The sequence below is a fragment of the Falco punctatus genome, assembly GCF_963210335.1.
Source record: "Falco punctatus genome assembly, chromosome: 6".
NCBI lineage: Eukaryota > Metazoa > Chordata > Aves > Falconiformes > Falconidae > Falco > Falco punctatus.
Window position 1 is genome coordinate 28,108,403 of NC_137585.1, and position 14,037 is coordinate 28,122,439.

At 44.4% G+C, this 14,037-nt stretch overlaps 1 protein-coding gene across 1 annotated transcript in view; it reads right to left on the reverse strand.

Annotated features, from left to right (window-relative positions):
- Nucleotides 1-14,037, reverse strand: part of CREB3L2 (cAMP responsive element binding protein 3 like 2) — a gene marked incomplete at its 3' end in the record, with an annotated part of 80,115 nt that overhangs the window by 27,349 nt on the left and 38,729 nt on the right. The window contains exon 2 of the mRNA XM_080391619.1: nt 6,730-6,946. Coding sequence (XP_080247745.1) covers nt 6,730-6,946 — 217 coding nt within the window. The remainder of the gene's footprint in view (nt 1-6,729; nt 6,947-14,037) is intronic.

The window sequence follows — 14,037 nt, forward strand, 5'->3', positions numbered from 1 at the left end:
ATTACGGCAGCCATCAGGCTTCAACACACGTTAAAAGGAACTGATGCTTACAGTGCATAACTAAACGCGCATGAACTCCCAGTGCAACACTACAGAAAGAATGAGATCACTGGTTTCAGAAAGATCAGGACTGGAAGTGGGAGAAGTATTCCCCTAATATGCATCATTAGGGAAACTATTCCTGGGAAATCAGTGCCTGTGGTCACTTGACACAGAGTTTTGAAAAGGAACTGCAAAGGTCCCTTTGTTTAGAAGGGAACTGCAATAGCTCCATGTCCAAAGATACTCCCTACAGGGAAACACCAAGGAAGCGCAGTTCATTTAAACTGTATCCAAGCGGAATTCAAGAGGGACCTTTATCACAGCCTACAAACACCTGGGGAAAGAGGTTTCCGAGAGCAGATGGTTCTTTACTCCAGTAGGAACAAAGGCCATAAGGAGATCTCATATGAGGAACTGGAAGCTACAAGAGGTCTGACTGCAAATAAAGTTGTCAATTATTAACAGTAAGCCTAAATAAGCACCAAAATGCACACCTCTAAATAAAAACTGATGTTTTTCAGACACACTAAAGCCCAAGTAGAAGTTACAGGCTTGATGCAGAGTGACCTACTGAGATTTTGGACCTTGGATGTATAGTTCAAAAGTCTTCTCATCCTTTAAAACTGCACGTGCTGACAAGGGCTGACTGCTACCCTTCCACATAAAAATCACCCAAATACAGGCTATCACCACCAAATGGCTTCCTCCCCATTTCCTAAATAAACACACAAAAATAAAAGACCCACACAGGAAAGAAGTTGCATTGGAATGTGCTCACAAAAATTATCAGTATGGCTTTGACAGCATATTTTCAAAACACAAGTGTATTTCTTTGTCCAGTTCCATTTCCTTTAAACTCATGGCAGAGGATTTTCCATTTTCATTGTTCATATTCCACTGATTGGGAGAAAAACAGACAGAACAACATATCTCTCTATATATAGCCTATATAAAAAATAAAATTAGGATATATAATGTAACCTACTATACATAATATATTATGACTTATATATACAGATACATATTATGTGTGTATATACATATGTACACATATAAAATGCATGAAGACCACCCTAAGCCTCAAGCCCACAGACACCTCTACACAGAGACAGTACATGGCACTGATTATTGCTTGTGGACTCCATACACAAGCAAGTATTTTCATGTACAAAGTGCTGCCTGAGAGGAGGAACAGATTTATTGTTGACGGGCTATTTGCACTAGAGCCATATACAACTATTTTGGTGGGGTTTTTTGTTCTGGGTTTCTTGCTTGTTGGTTTGTGGTTTTTTTTCTTTTTCAAACCACGTAGAGAGATGGAGTTGAAGTTTTAAAACAAAATTTTAAGTTTTAAAAGCACATTACAGGAAAACATAACCTCAGCAGTAAAAAACCCAGTAACAATACAGGTTATATGTTGGGGCCAGCCCCAGTTTTGGCACAGCTAAGCATAAAACAGAAACATACCATTTCTGCAATCACTCTGTCAAACCTTTAGCCAAGGCAAGCTGCTTCAAATCCAAAAGGAACTTCAAAGCATTCCTGAGCAGGAAAGCATGAACAGGAGGGGCAGGTGGGGACCACGAACAGTCTCACAAGCAGAGCCCTCCGGGGACACTGGGAAAGGAATGCACCCAGCCACCTGGCCACAATTTGAGGAAAGAAACCATACAAATGACTAGTTGGCCATCCACTGCCTGTGCCCTACCAGGCTCACAAAGCAGAAAACACACACAAACACCCACCCACCACGAACCACCCCCACCACTTCAGCTGATCCCAGAGGATGGAGAGCCCCACACAGATGCCGCAGCCTCTGCGTTCCTGCTGCACACCAGCCCCTCAGTATTACTTGTACTCAGCCCTCACCCATGGATCTCACACACCCAAAGCAAGGGGCAGCCACTACACTGAAGTTGGTGCCTACAACTGGTAAGACAAAGCATGGGAAAGCAGGGAAGGGCCCTACACTCCCATACCAAGACACATAGGAGGCTCTTCATAGTCCCTGCTGAAACTCAGTTCCTGCCTTGCTCCTGGCTGTCTGACCCACAGCCCTCCCTTTGCAAAAGCCCCCAGAGACTGGAAAACTGAAGACAGACATGCACCAACCATAACAGAAAATAAAGCTTTTTCGCTTTTCCCCCTAACCATTCACAACTGCCACAAGTTAATCTGTGCCCCAAAAGGCCCTGATGCACAGCAAGAGGTCTTGCTTAAACATCAGACCCATTCTCAGTCTCCTCTCCCAGCTTCTTCGTTTCCTTCCAAAGAAGCATTTTCCACTTCACAACTACTCACCATGCTTTTCCACATCTACTCTGCAGTTGTCTCAAAAAATGCAGGGCTCACAACTAGAAAGCAGAAACCTGCTGCAAGAGAGGCAGCAGTGCAGCCAGTGCAGATCATCGGTACGCAGGACACAGCCTCTTTTTTCATGTTACAGCCTGGAGCTCTCCCCAGGCCAGATGTATTATTCACCAGTTCAGGCAAACAAAAGTTCATGGTGAGCCAGCTGCAAGCAAGCAGGTCAGGCCTATAAATATCTCTCTCTCTAGTATCTTTAAAGTTTATGCAAATTTGAATATAAGAATAGATTCTCAGAGGGGGAAAAACCAAACAACTAAATGCCAGGCGTCATGCCCACATCTGCTTTAGAACAGTTACTCTTGCCAATGCTTTTACAAGCTGGAGATTTAGCGACTGACACCTTCAGAGACCCGACGCTAGCACCAAGCTGTGAGCACTCAGAAAAGTTCTTTTGCACAAAATTGGGGAAATACAGTCTCAATACAGTGAAGTCAGAAGAGCAAATAACTGGGGGAAACTGGTGTTGGGACCCTGATCTTATGGGCACTTTAATGTGTCCTCACCTTGAGGTCAAAGGATTTCTCAGAAGAGTTAAACCCAGGCTTATGAGTTTGCCAGGTTTTACATTTCCAGTGCTTTTCAAAACAAAAAAACCCAAAACACCTTTACCTAAGATTTACAGAAGCATGAATAGGTTAATGTAGTGATTGTAGAAATTATGGTAATGGCTGGGTAGTGGCCAACAGGAACAGTTCACAGCAGAAGTTAATTGTTCCCCTGTAACAGTGGGCAAGAAGGTGCTTATGGAGTTAGAGCAATCACTCACTTCCCTGTAATGCCTGAAAGGAAACACTGAATAGGATTTTCAGTAAGGTTGTTGGAGACTTGGCGGGGAAAAAATGAAAGGCAGAAATAGACACTGAATGGCTTAAACCTGCCTTGAAGATCATGTGCATAACAAGATGGGCCTTTTTCTCAGCTTCCCCATACCCTGGGGCTCTGGGACTCCGCACTTGTGAACACTGAGATGAAAGCCAGTGGTGTTGGGTGCCATTGAACCAGACGGAGACAACTCCCAAAACCCAACTCCCTCCTCCAACAGGCTGGCACAGACTGAAGGAGGAGGGCAGAAAGGCAGGTTGTGGAGGGGCACGCCATGGGGCCGGCCTGGTGGCAGCACACTGGCCCCAGTGCTGCAGGGCTGGGACCGGTGGCTTGGGTCACCCTGGGCCACACAGACAGCAGGACCCTGTCCCCAGGATGGACTGCACACCCCCAGCTGTCACTCACGCCTCCCTGCCATCTCCAACAGGCCTGTTGCCATGGAAACAAACTTTTAAGTTTTTAAGGCTATTTTTTACAGGCAGGCTGGTACATTTCCCTTTAGCACACCAGACCCGTGTGGTACAATCCACCCCTGTCCCCCACCGTCGCAGGGGGCCTCCCTCCACTGGCACGGAAATGGCACCCAAGGGCTGAGCTGCCAATTAGCATTACACAATTAACACACACCAAGTTAGAAGTGCCACGGGGGAGCCAGCCTGCACCTCATCGGGGGAGCCAGCCTGCACCTCATCGTATGCTGCCATGCGGCAATTGAAAAGTTGCCTCTGCTGAAAGGAGTTTGCAGCTCCAGGTCACACTAACAGAGTAGCTGCTGGTGTGACAGCAACAGCAAGGCACGTAATTGGTTCCCTTCCAAGTATGCATTACCTAGCCATACGGGCAAAGAGGCCTGGCCCTAGAAAATCCTGGGATTCCCCCCTCCCCGCACGTCCCCTGCCTTTGCCTGCCCCCAGCACCCACTGGCCTAGGAGGGGGTGGCATTTCTGGGCACCCTGGGGGACACCCCGCCAGCACTCATCGCCAGGACAGCTGCTAAAAGAGTTACAAAGAAAAACATCAGGTAACTGACTTCACTGCGAAGCGAGAACGAAGCCTGTTTGCCATGTGCTTTGTGCACAACACCAGGCCCTTAATCCTCCAGAATTAAGGGCGAAGCTCCGAAACGGCACCCAGACTCAGCTTAACTGCCCTGTGCCATCCTCCTCCTCCTCACGCTGCTGCTGACTGCAGGCACACAGGTCACTGCACGTCTGTCCATAGCACGTGTGCTCACACGCATGCAAGTGCCATACGTGAGCCTCCTCACTAGCCTGTTTCTACTCCCAGTCCTGCAGGGCAGGGTCATGCAGACTCATGAAGCCTCGCCATGGAAAAACCATGAAAACACGACAGCTGTAAGAGCTCACCCATCTGCCCAGCGGGGTGGTTATTTGGAGAATGTAAAAATTTTTGCACATTCTTTCTGTAAGCCCCTCAGCCAACCTCGTTTCTCAGCCCCTGCTGCTCCACAAAACCACTGCCAGCTCCCCAGCAGGGGAGATCATGCTGGAGCACATGGATGTCCCCTTCCACAGCCTGTACCTCCTGCTCCCCAAAAGCACACGGGTGCTCCCAGTATCTGTCCCCTTACTCCACCAAGGGGACTGGCATTCACTAGTTGTCCAGAAGGACTGTGTACCTCCACCACCTAACAACACAGATGCTTTCAATCTCCAGTGCTAAACCCTGCAGTCTGCCACCCACAAAATCCCCCTCTCTCCTGCTCTCACGGACTCAAGGACTGAAAAATCAGTGATGCTTTTGAATATCTATCAGACAGCCATGTTAACTGTAATTCTGCAATTTCCTCAAGTATTTCTCTGAGCTTCACTGTTTTCCAGCCAATACATATTGAAAGGTTGTGAGCATCATTGCAGGGTTAAGATTAACAAAATCCCAAACACCAAATACAACTCCCTCCTACTCTTCTCTTATGAAACATTCTGCGGAGTGAACAGAAGATGAAATGCTTTCCCTTCATTTTCTATTTTTAAACCCATTTGTTAATGTTTCTTGGCTTTTTAAAACATCATTTGACTAGAGGTCTATTAATTACCCAGTGGTCTCAGCAGTATTGAATTTCTTCAGGATTTTTCCCCAAAGAAAACTCCCCTCACTTTTAGCCTAGTTTGAAGCTTCTCCCTATTAACTTCCAGAGAAGCTTATTTTCCCAAGTTTCTTGTGCTTGTTTCTCCTGCCACAGTCAGTATCTCCTGTATGTATTAATTTAAATATGCATAAAACGGGAAATAAAAATGGGAAGGCTTCATTGTAGATGATGTTTCCCGATCATGTCCAAAAATCTTTTCTCACACTGAAAAGCCTTCTGACAGGTTTTACTACTTGTCCCCTTGTGAAATCTCTAACAGACCGCATCTTGTTTTAAGACAGCATTCTGGACTGCAAAACTGTCAGCCTTTGAAAACTTATGTCCTGATGGATCTTCATAAACAGCTTAGCTTGTTAATGCTTAGATATAAAGCACTAATCTCTCTCCCTTTTATTGTGATGCATCTTAGCACTCTACTGCTTTTCACTGTAAAGCTAATGTTGAAGACGTAAACCAATTATTAGGAGTGAAATTCTGCCATGGTGATTATTCCTAATAGTCACCAGATATTCATGTCCTTGCTCCTCATCAACCACTAGTTTCTACCTTGAACTCCCTTTCCTGCCAGCAGCTATTTTCACACCAGAACAAGCAGCTTGGATCTCTTCCTCCCACCATTCCTGCATTTCCCTTTTTTCCATTCCAGATGTTTATAACTGCTGAACTAAAGATAACTGCTAAAAATGCTGCTGGCTTTCATCATTTTTGATGCATTGCCATTTTGTACAACCACAGGATCTATAAAATTGCAGTTATGTCTTTAGAAGATCACCAAAGACTTCTTGATGGGCATTATTTTTTTCTTTGCCTTTTTTTTATTTCCTAAAAACTTGCAACTTGCAACCATTACCTCTTGTGCCATCACTGTGTCCAGCTTTGTCTTCTCTGCACGCTTTCATCAGATAGCCATAGACAGCAATAAGATCTCCCCTTTGTTTTTTCTCCAGAAGACCAAACAAAACCCACCTCACCCTTTCCTTACATGTCATGTTCTACAGTACCCAGACTTCATGGTGGTCCTCATTTGACTCATTTGATTTATCAGTCTCCATTTATCTCCAACAACCACAGATTCAGCTACCTGAAAACAAGTGTACTTCTGGCCCTTCTCCCATTGCTTTTGATGGGCACTTTAATTCAAAATGTTTACAGTGCAAAGTCACTAACTTCTGCTGAGCACAGTTTCCCTGTCTATGGACATGTTTCTTTATTCACAATGCCTGCAGACTAAAAAGAAAACAAGTCATAGAGCCATAGAATCATTGTAGTTCTATCAATTCACAAACAGCATTCACATGCACCCTCTGTGCAGCATCACCCCACCAAGAACATTTTGTTACAGCACCTTCATGACAAACGAACAAGGGCCCAGTGCACACTACCTTCATTGAAGTTGTCATCAGTTGAGATGTGGGTCAAGGGAGACTGAGGTCGAGAGTCCCCACAGAGGGAGTAGCTGTGTTCTGCCTGGATAAGGGGTGCTGGGGATGCCGGAGACAATTCCACCTCCATTATTTCGTTCTTCTCAGACAAGAAAGGATCATTCAAGAGCTGGCCTAGGACATCCGGTGAAAACTCATCCAGGAACTCTGTGAAGTGCTGTGGAGATAAAAAGGGGGAGGAAAGGTTTATCTCCTTGTCTGTCATGCCAACAATAGGAAAGCATTGATCAGAACAATTCCAGTATCTGTACCAGGCATCTGTGCCAGTCAGCAGCAGGATCTACCAGCCCTGCCTAACAACCTCCTCCTCCAATCACTACTTCAAGCTGAAGAGCTACAGCTAGAACAAAAGTCCTCTCAGAGGCATACAGTACAACAGAAGAGCCTGTAATTAACTTGCAATGATAACAGAAAACAGAAGCATGGTAGTCATGTCCTGAAGCAGCCTCCCCTACCACCACCAAAGGTACTCACTACAGCACACCACCAAAAATGGGAAAGCACATTTCACCCAGACAGTGTGAGAGATCCTGCAGATTTATCACCAGAAACTTTACGTGTGGAATAGAATATACAGAGTTAAATTCCTCTGAAGCAGAGAAGAAAAGGAAACACAGACACAGACTCCAGCACCATGTATGACTATTTTAGTTATGCAGATCATAAGGCGCACTCTAGAGAAATGGGTCCATGCATGTCCCCAACCAAGCAACTAACATGTTTCCTGGCTGATTTACACATCTATTTTAGATGTTGCATTCCACCTAGGACTAGAGTCCATATCCAGCTTCTAGACCCCAGAGCTCCTGACAGCCAGTACTAATTACCACTTTACCTATTACACTGACAGCACATGTTATGGCTGTATGTAGCAGGGTAACTGTTTGTTTTTTACGAGCACAAACCAAAACTCGTGATCTGCTTCCTTGAGACTCCAATGCAGTTCCCATCCATAGCCAAAATTTCTGCATCTCTTCTTGGTGTTGTTTCCAACGTCAGAAGGTCACATCTTTGACAGACCAAGAAACTGCACTGCAACAAAGCATTCCTGCTAATCTCATTCACACAAAGAATCCTATTTTTGTACAAAAATATTTGTACAACAAATTGTAATGAGCTTTTCCAAACAATCAGGCATTATATACCATCTTATATAGGAGTCTCTTTCAATTGGGGCACGATCCTACAAAAGCCTAAATCTGATTTGCTCTGTTTTTGCAAGCAGTATTGATCTTGGCTCTTCGTCTTGCTCTCTCCTGCAGAAACAAACACTGAAACTCAAGATTCAGCTTCCTGTATGCTAAATAAAGATTCAAACAAGTCAATATTGTATAAACCCATGAAAGAAGCGGTGTGCTCACACTCCCATGCATGCACATTTCACAGCTCCAGCAGCACCTGTGGCCTTGAAGCCTGATGCTGGAAAACACTGAGCACAGCTGGCTCTGTGAGAGTCCCCTGAAAGTTCGAGCGCCTCTTCCAAGATGCTCATAAATGCTAACTGTACCTTCTTTCAAAATCAATAAGGCTTCAGTCAATTCTGACTGACATTGAGGAAAAGAAAATATTTACTAAACATAAGGCAATAAACAGAGGACCACAGTTGCTATGCTGGAATAGCAAGCTAGCTAAAGTAAAGCCTTTACAAATGGTAAAACAAACTTCTAGCCTCATATTTACTTACTGTAAATGATAACGCTTCTAAACAAACCCTCAAATGACTCAGCAAGAGGGTCGTCACCACCTTAGAAAGCCTTGTTTATTTTAATTTTGATTCCCAAGGACTCACTAGCACTTCATATCCAGGGCTGTGTCCCAACATCTGCATGGATAAAAGTATAAACTACAATTCCACACTATGCAAAGAAGAAAGAAAAAGGATACCCAAGACTAGTTGAACACTCCAGTGCATCAATAAAGACACTGAGTAAAACAGGGTGGGTAGCCATTAAAGTGTAAACAAGGGACAGAAATGCTTCCCAACCACAACAGAAGTCAAGGATGAACCTATAAAAAAGCAGTGCCTTTCTTAGGGACAATCTTTCCCCCACAGTCTACAGACTTCTCTTCGTTTGGGCTAATGGCGAGAGTCAATTATATTTTCCTAAAGCTCTCTAGAACTTTTCCCTCTTTCTAATTCTTGCATGCATCATCCTGACTGATGACTAGCAGATACTGAAATAGGGTTGCTACAGTATTTGTATCCTGGTTTCTACACACAGCTACTTCATCACCAGTGTCATCCAATCTGAGGATGTCATTCTTGAAAATACCATACCTAAGTGTTGACTTAGCCTGACACTATTTAGATGTTCTAACAGACTCTACTGAAAGACAAAAAGACCACGGGCCACTCAGCTATTTTTGGCAAATGCACAAATAAAAATTTCTATCAGCTTTCTGTCTATTATTGCTTTGATATGGAAAAAATTAATATCAAGTATTATTTTACTTTTTCCACTTGATTAACGTTAGGTACATTAGAGATTTTTTTTACCCCTTTCTGAATGGGGAATTTTCCTAGAACTGTTTCAAGAGAAGCAAAGAAAAAACAAACATCCAACTTCCCAAAAAGCACAGATAAAGAGGACCTTGGGGTGGGGAAGGATGTTCAACATGTTCATCATTTGTGCTTTCTCCTTTTCACATGCAGCTGCAAAGCAGCAAGCTGTGAGGAAGAAAAGAATTTGTATTTACCACGGAACTGTCTGAGAGCAAATAAATGGTCAATCAGTTTTTAAAATAACTCTCTAGTTTCATTACATTTTTTAATCTTATTTTTAATGCTCTGTGATGTAACTTTGAATACTGGTCAACAGAGAAGCCTCAAACAATTGCCAAGGTCAGACTGCATTGCTACTGAATTCATGGAACAGACTTTTCGGAATTCCGACTTCTTGCTCAGTGATTAGAAAAAACACCACCACTTGATTTACAGGAATTTTTCATACGTTATACACATCTCTACTACAGTGAATGCTTAAAGTTAGCTTCCTTTGATTATTTTTTTTTGTTAAGAAACCAATTGCCTGATTGAAAGTGGCTCCGTTTGTCTAGACAATTAAAAAGGAAAAATCGTATGAGCAACAGCTACAGCAGAAACCATCCAGAAGCAGTTCGGCCCCAGCTCCTCCGCACTTCCACCTACAGCTAAGCTGCTCCCTCTGCCTTTTCAGAGCACACTCTCCCATTCCCAACCCTCCTCCTCCTCTCCATGCTCTCCTGTCTGCTTCCATGTGTACCTTAGCTGTCATCAGCCACTTCCAGAGCTGGAAAGCCGCAGAACAACCCTCAAAGAACAGGAAAGGGCAATTTAGGGAGGAAACTGAGACTTTTGCCCTTAGAACCTGTATATATATTTGCTTGCAAAAGAAATCCTTTGTCTGTGGCTTTCAGCTTGGCACCTATCACCCCGCAAGTTCACCTTTAAAAAGAAAAAAGATAAAAGAGCACTTGCATTGAAAATGTGCCTTTTTTCCTCTTCTTTTCCTTTTTTGTTTTTAGTACGTATGTAGACAGCTCCATTGCCAGCTTCCTGCTATCCTCACACCCCACTGGCAGCCGCAGCACTAATTGCAGACATGTGTTAGTACAAGGAGTCTGCTTGAGTTATTAAACTACTCTCCCTACATACCGAAGAGATGTGTTCAGCTGGGATTTTAACCTCTGTAAAAAGTCATGGATTTAGGACAGATGTAACCTTACCTTCCACCTCCCCTTCCCCCAGAACCTTGAAAAGACAAAAAAACCAGAAGTGCTCCTGCTTGCAGAGAGAAAGTAAGTTGCAGCCCCATAGAGTTTCACCACCAATTTGGTTGGACATTTGTTCCCACCTATAACCCAGGTACTTATGGGGAATACAAAACACCTACAGACATCACCCCGCAGTAAGCAGAGAAGAACTCTTATATCCAGGCGTGCGGCGCATTTTGGATAGCTCGTTGAAAGTAGTATTTGGCTGCAGACCAGCTGGGGCACAGGCTTCAGCCCTCCACAGCATCTGCCCGTTCCTGCCAGACAAAAGCCCTTTTCTCCAGTTCTGCTTAAGGGACGAGGGGTTGGTGGTTTTTTTTTCCTTTCTTCTCTGATTAAATGAACATCTCTGAAGCAAAACAGAGACTTGGGTTTTGCTAGGTGCGTGGCAGCGCTAACTTCCCCACCACATGACCTGAAGCCAGACAAGAGCAGCACTAGTCCCAGTTGCCTAAAGTTGTGACATTATCACAGCTAAAATGAAACAGTTGTGTTCAGAAAATTGACTTTCTAAGAACGCACTAAAAAGGAATTATGAGGAAGTCAAGAGCTCCCAATGACACTTCATAACTATACTGAAATTACTGAACAAGTGATGGGCTTTGCTGAGCCTGGAAAACACAATGCACCAGCTTCAAGTCCCACACATCGACTGCAGCAGCACAATCCACCCTTTCCAGAAGAGTCACCCCAGACGAGAGCTAGCTACAGCACGCTGCAGAACAAGCCCTGCTCTCCAAGCAGCCCTGGGCAAGCCAGCCTACACGCAATGTGCCGGGGTGAGAACCACCCACGAGTTCAAGATATTCCCCTTCTGGGGGTTAATGGCTTCTGCCTGGCTCACCCTGATGTCTCCCCATCCTGAAGGTATCCATCCACTCCCCATAAGTGGAACTGCCCAGGAGTGAGGCATCCCTTCTACCCAACAGGCACTCATGGGATAAAAATGAAGCCCACCATTTATCCGTAGGTACAAAACTCCCTGATATTTATCTTATGCAAGGCTTCAGCAGCAATAATGGAGGGTGTGAGAAAGGACGGCACCCTTAATTTTGTATTTATGGAATCAGAGTCCATGTAATGTACGACGCAGCACTTCTGGAGAGGATGAGGAAAGAGAAGAAAGGGGAAACCACAAACCAGCCCCCACCCATGGGGAAATAAACATGCACCACAGATATGAATTTGCCCCTTCCTCACCTCTCCACCAATTTCCTCCCACATTAAGATAAGAGGGAGAAAAGTGAATAATTTCTTCAGCAACTCTTTTGTGGTTTGCATAAACAAAAGTGCGTAGGAGATAAACCACAACGTATCACAAAAGATAGCAGCATTTCTAGTTAATAACAGCAAACAGATCAAGAAGCATGGCTGAACGGAGATACCATCTCCTCTGCAAGGAACCAAGCACACATTTCACAGACATCTGGCAGCTAAGGAGGTCTGAGTAGGAGTCACAGCTGCTACCGAAAGGCTTCAAGCTCTGGAAGATCCAGGCAAGGCGCCAGTTGTTAAAGATGGCACATACATGCTGGTCAGCCTTCATGGGTCGAGCTCTGGACTTTACTGCAAGGCAAGAGCTGTAAAAGGCATCGTGCAGGTCACCATTGCCTCTGTCTGGGTTTGCAAGTGCGGCACCAACCCATAGGGGCTTGGAGCACAGACCTGCCCTTTTTAGCTAATGAAGAGCCATGCCTAGAGATGCTGCTTGTGGAGGACTGCACACACAAGCCTACCTGTGACGACAATGCAGCAGTCTACTGCTTTCTGCACACCCAACCCCAAGGCACAGGTTAAAAAGCTTCCTCAAGGCAGGTTTTTTCTTCCCTGGTGGTGGTGTTCATGGTGCAACTTCAACGATGATAGACTGGAGGTGTCACTGCGCAGCACTTCCAACAACTAAGACAACTGTTCCCAGTAGTTACTGGCACTTGGGCATCGGTTAATTTTCAGAGATTCAAACACAAATTCTGTAGATTTTCAGATACATCACTCCTCCCAACTTCTTCCCTTTCTGGAAATCCTTTATGTTTGCAGCAGAGAAGCTGGCCACCACTCATTCTTCTCCAAACTAAGCTATGGCTTCCATTGTGTGGTACCAATCTTTGTCAGCTTTGAGAAGAGCTACCAAGGGAGCCCCTGTAGCCTCACCTCTGCAATTCACCCACATGTGCTCTACAGGGAACAGAATAGCTCCTCTGCTGGCACGGGGTGCATTGACACACCGCTGTCACAAGACACAGATCCAAGCTTCTGCTGCATTGCTCTTAGAAGGATGAGAAACAAAGGACACCCTGCAGCAATACAGTATTTTCCCATATGGCTGATTCCAAACATGAGGGGTGAAAGACAGATAAAACCAACCCCCCAAAATCATTCATCAACATTCCCACAGAGAGAAAGAACGGCAGAGCAAGCCACTGCACCCTATACAGCTTGATACACCAGGGTACTTACCTTTGGTATGCACTAACTGGGGGGGACTGGGGGAGGGGCGGGGGGAGGGCCAGACACAGACACACAACACATGACCAACTATACTTGGCAGTGGGTATTTGAAAAAAATTATGCAACCACATTGAAACAGCTGAAATGTAATTTGCTGAGACCCCTTGGACAGACCACAGTACTGAGCATGTGACTGCGGGCACATCTAGCTTCTTACTCTTAAGCAAGACACAGAGATCCTCCCTCTCAGCCTGATGAAGGACCCAAATAGCTGGAAAATCTTTCTGATGGCAAGAAAAGTCTTTGATGCAGCCGCAGCAGAGAACGGAGAGACTGAGGACTGTAAATAGTCCCTCAAGTCACACACAAAACATTTTGATAACACAGCAGAGACATTTACGCTACCCTGGCTTGCGTACCTGCCAAGGGCAAAGAGTGGGAACCTCAGATTTCTAGGTTTTTAACTTCTACAGTGTAAAAATCGAAACCAAGATGCAGAAAAACAGTCACTCAATTATTTTACTCTACTGTAAAATTCTTTACTGTCTAGTCATTAACTACATTGACATTACCTCATTTGCAGGAGGATATGAAGAGTAACGTGAAATGAAAACAGCAAAGAGATCCACCATAACAGCAGATACAATCACTTGAAGTATCACACCAGCAATTAGTCATTTTAAGCATTACAAGAAAAAAAAATTGGACAGATTAAAAGAATCCACTAAGTGAATAACATTCAGGTTGTGTCATCAGCAAAACAAATGCCAGGAAATTCAGAGCTAACAGATTTACATGGTAATTAAATCTGCACATCTTCCCAACTTGCTCAGGTTACACAGCTGGAAATGCTGAAGTTCATGCTGAGCAAATCTTACAATCCACCCCATAATGCACACATGCATGCGCACACTTCCATTGTAAACACTCAAGTATTTCCGACCCACAACCAACAAAGAAGTGCATTCATTTTTAACTAATTGGGGAGATTTTTCAAGAACCATGTTTTATTCCTTTGTCTTTCCTTGTTCTAAAACATTCTTCCAC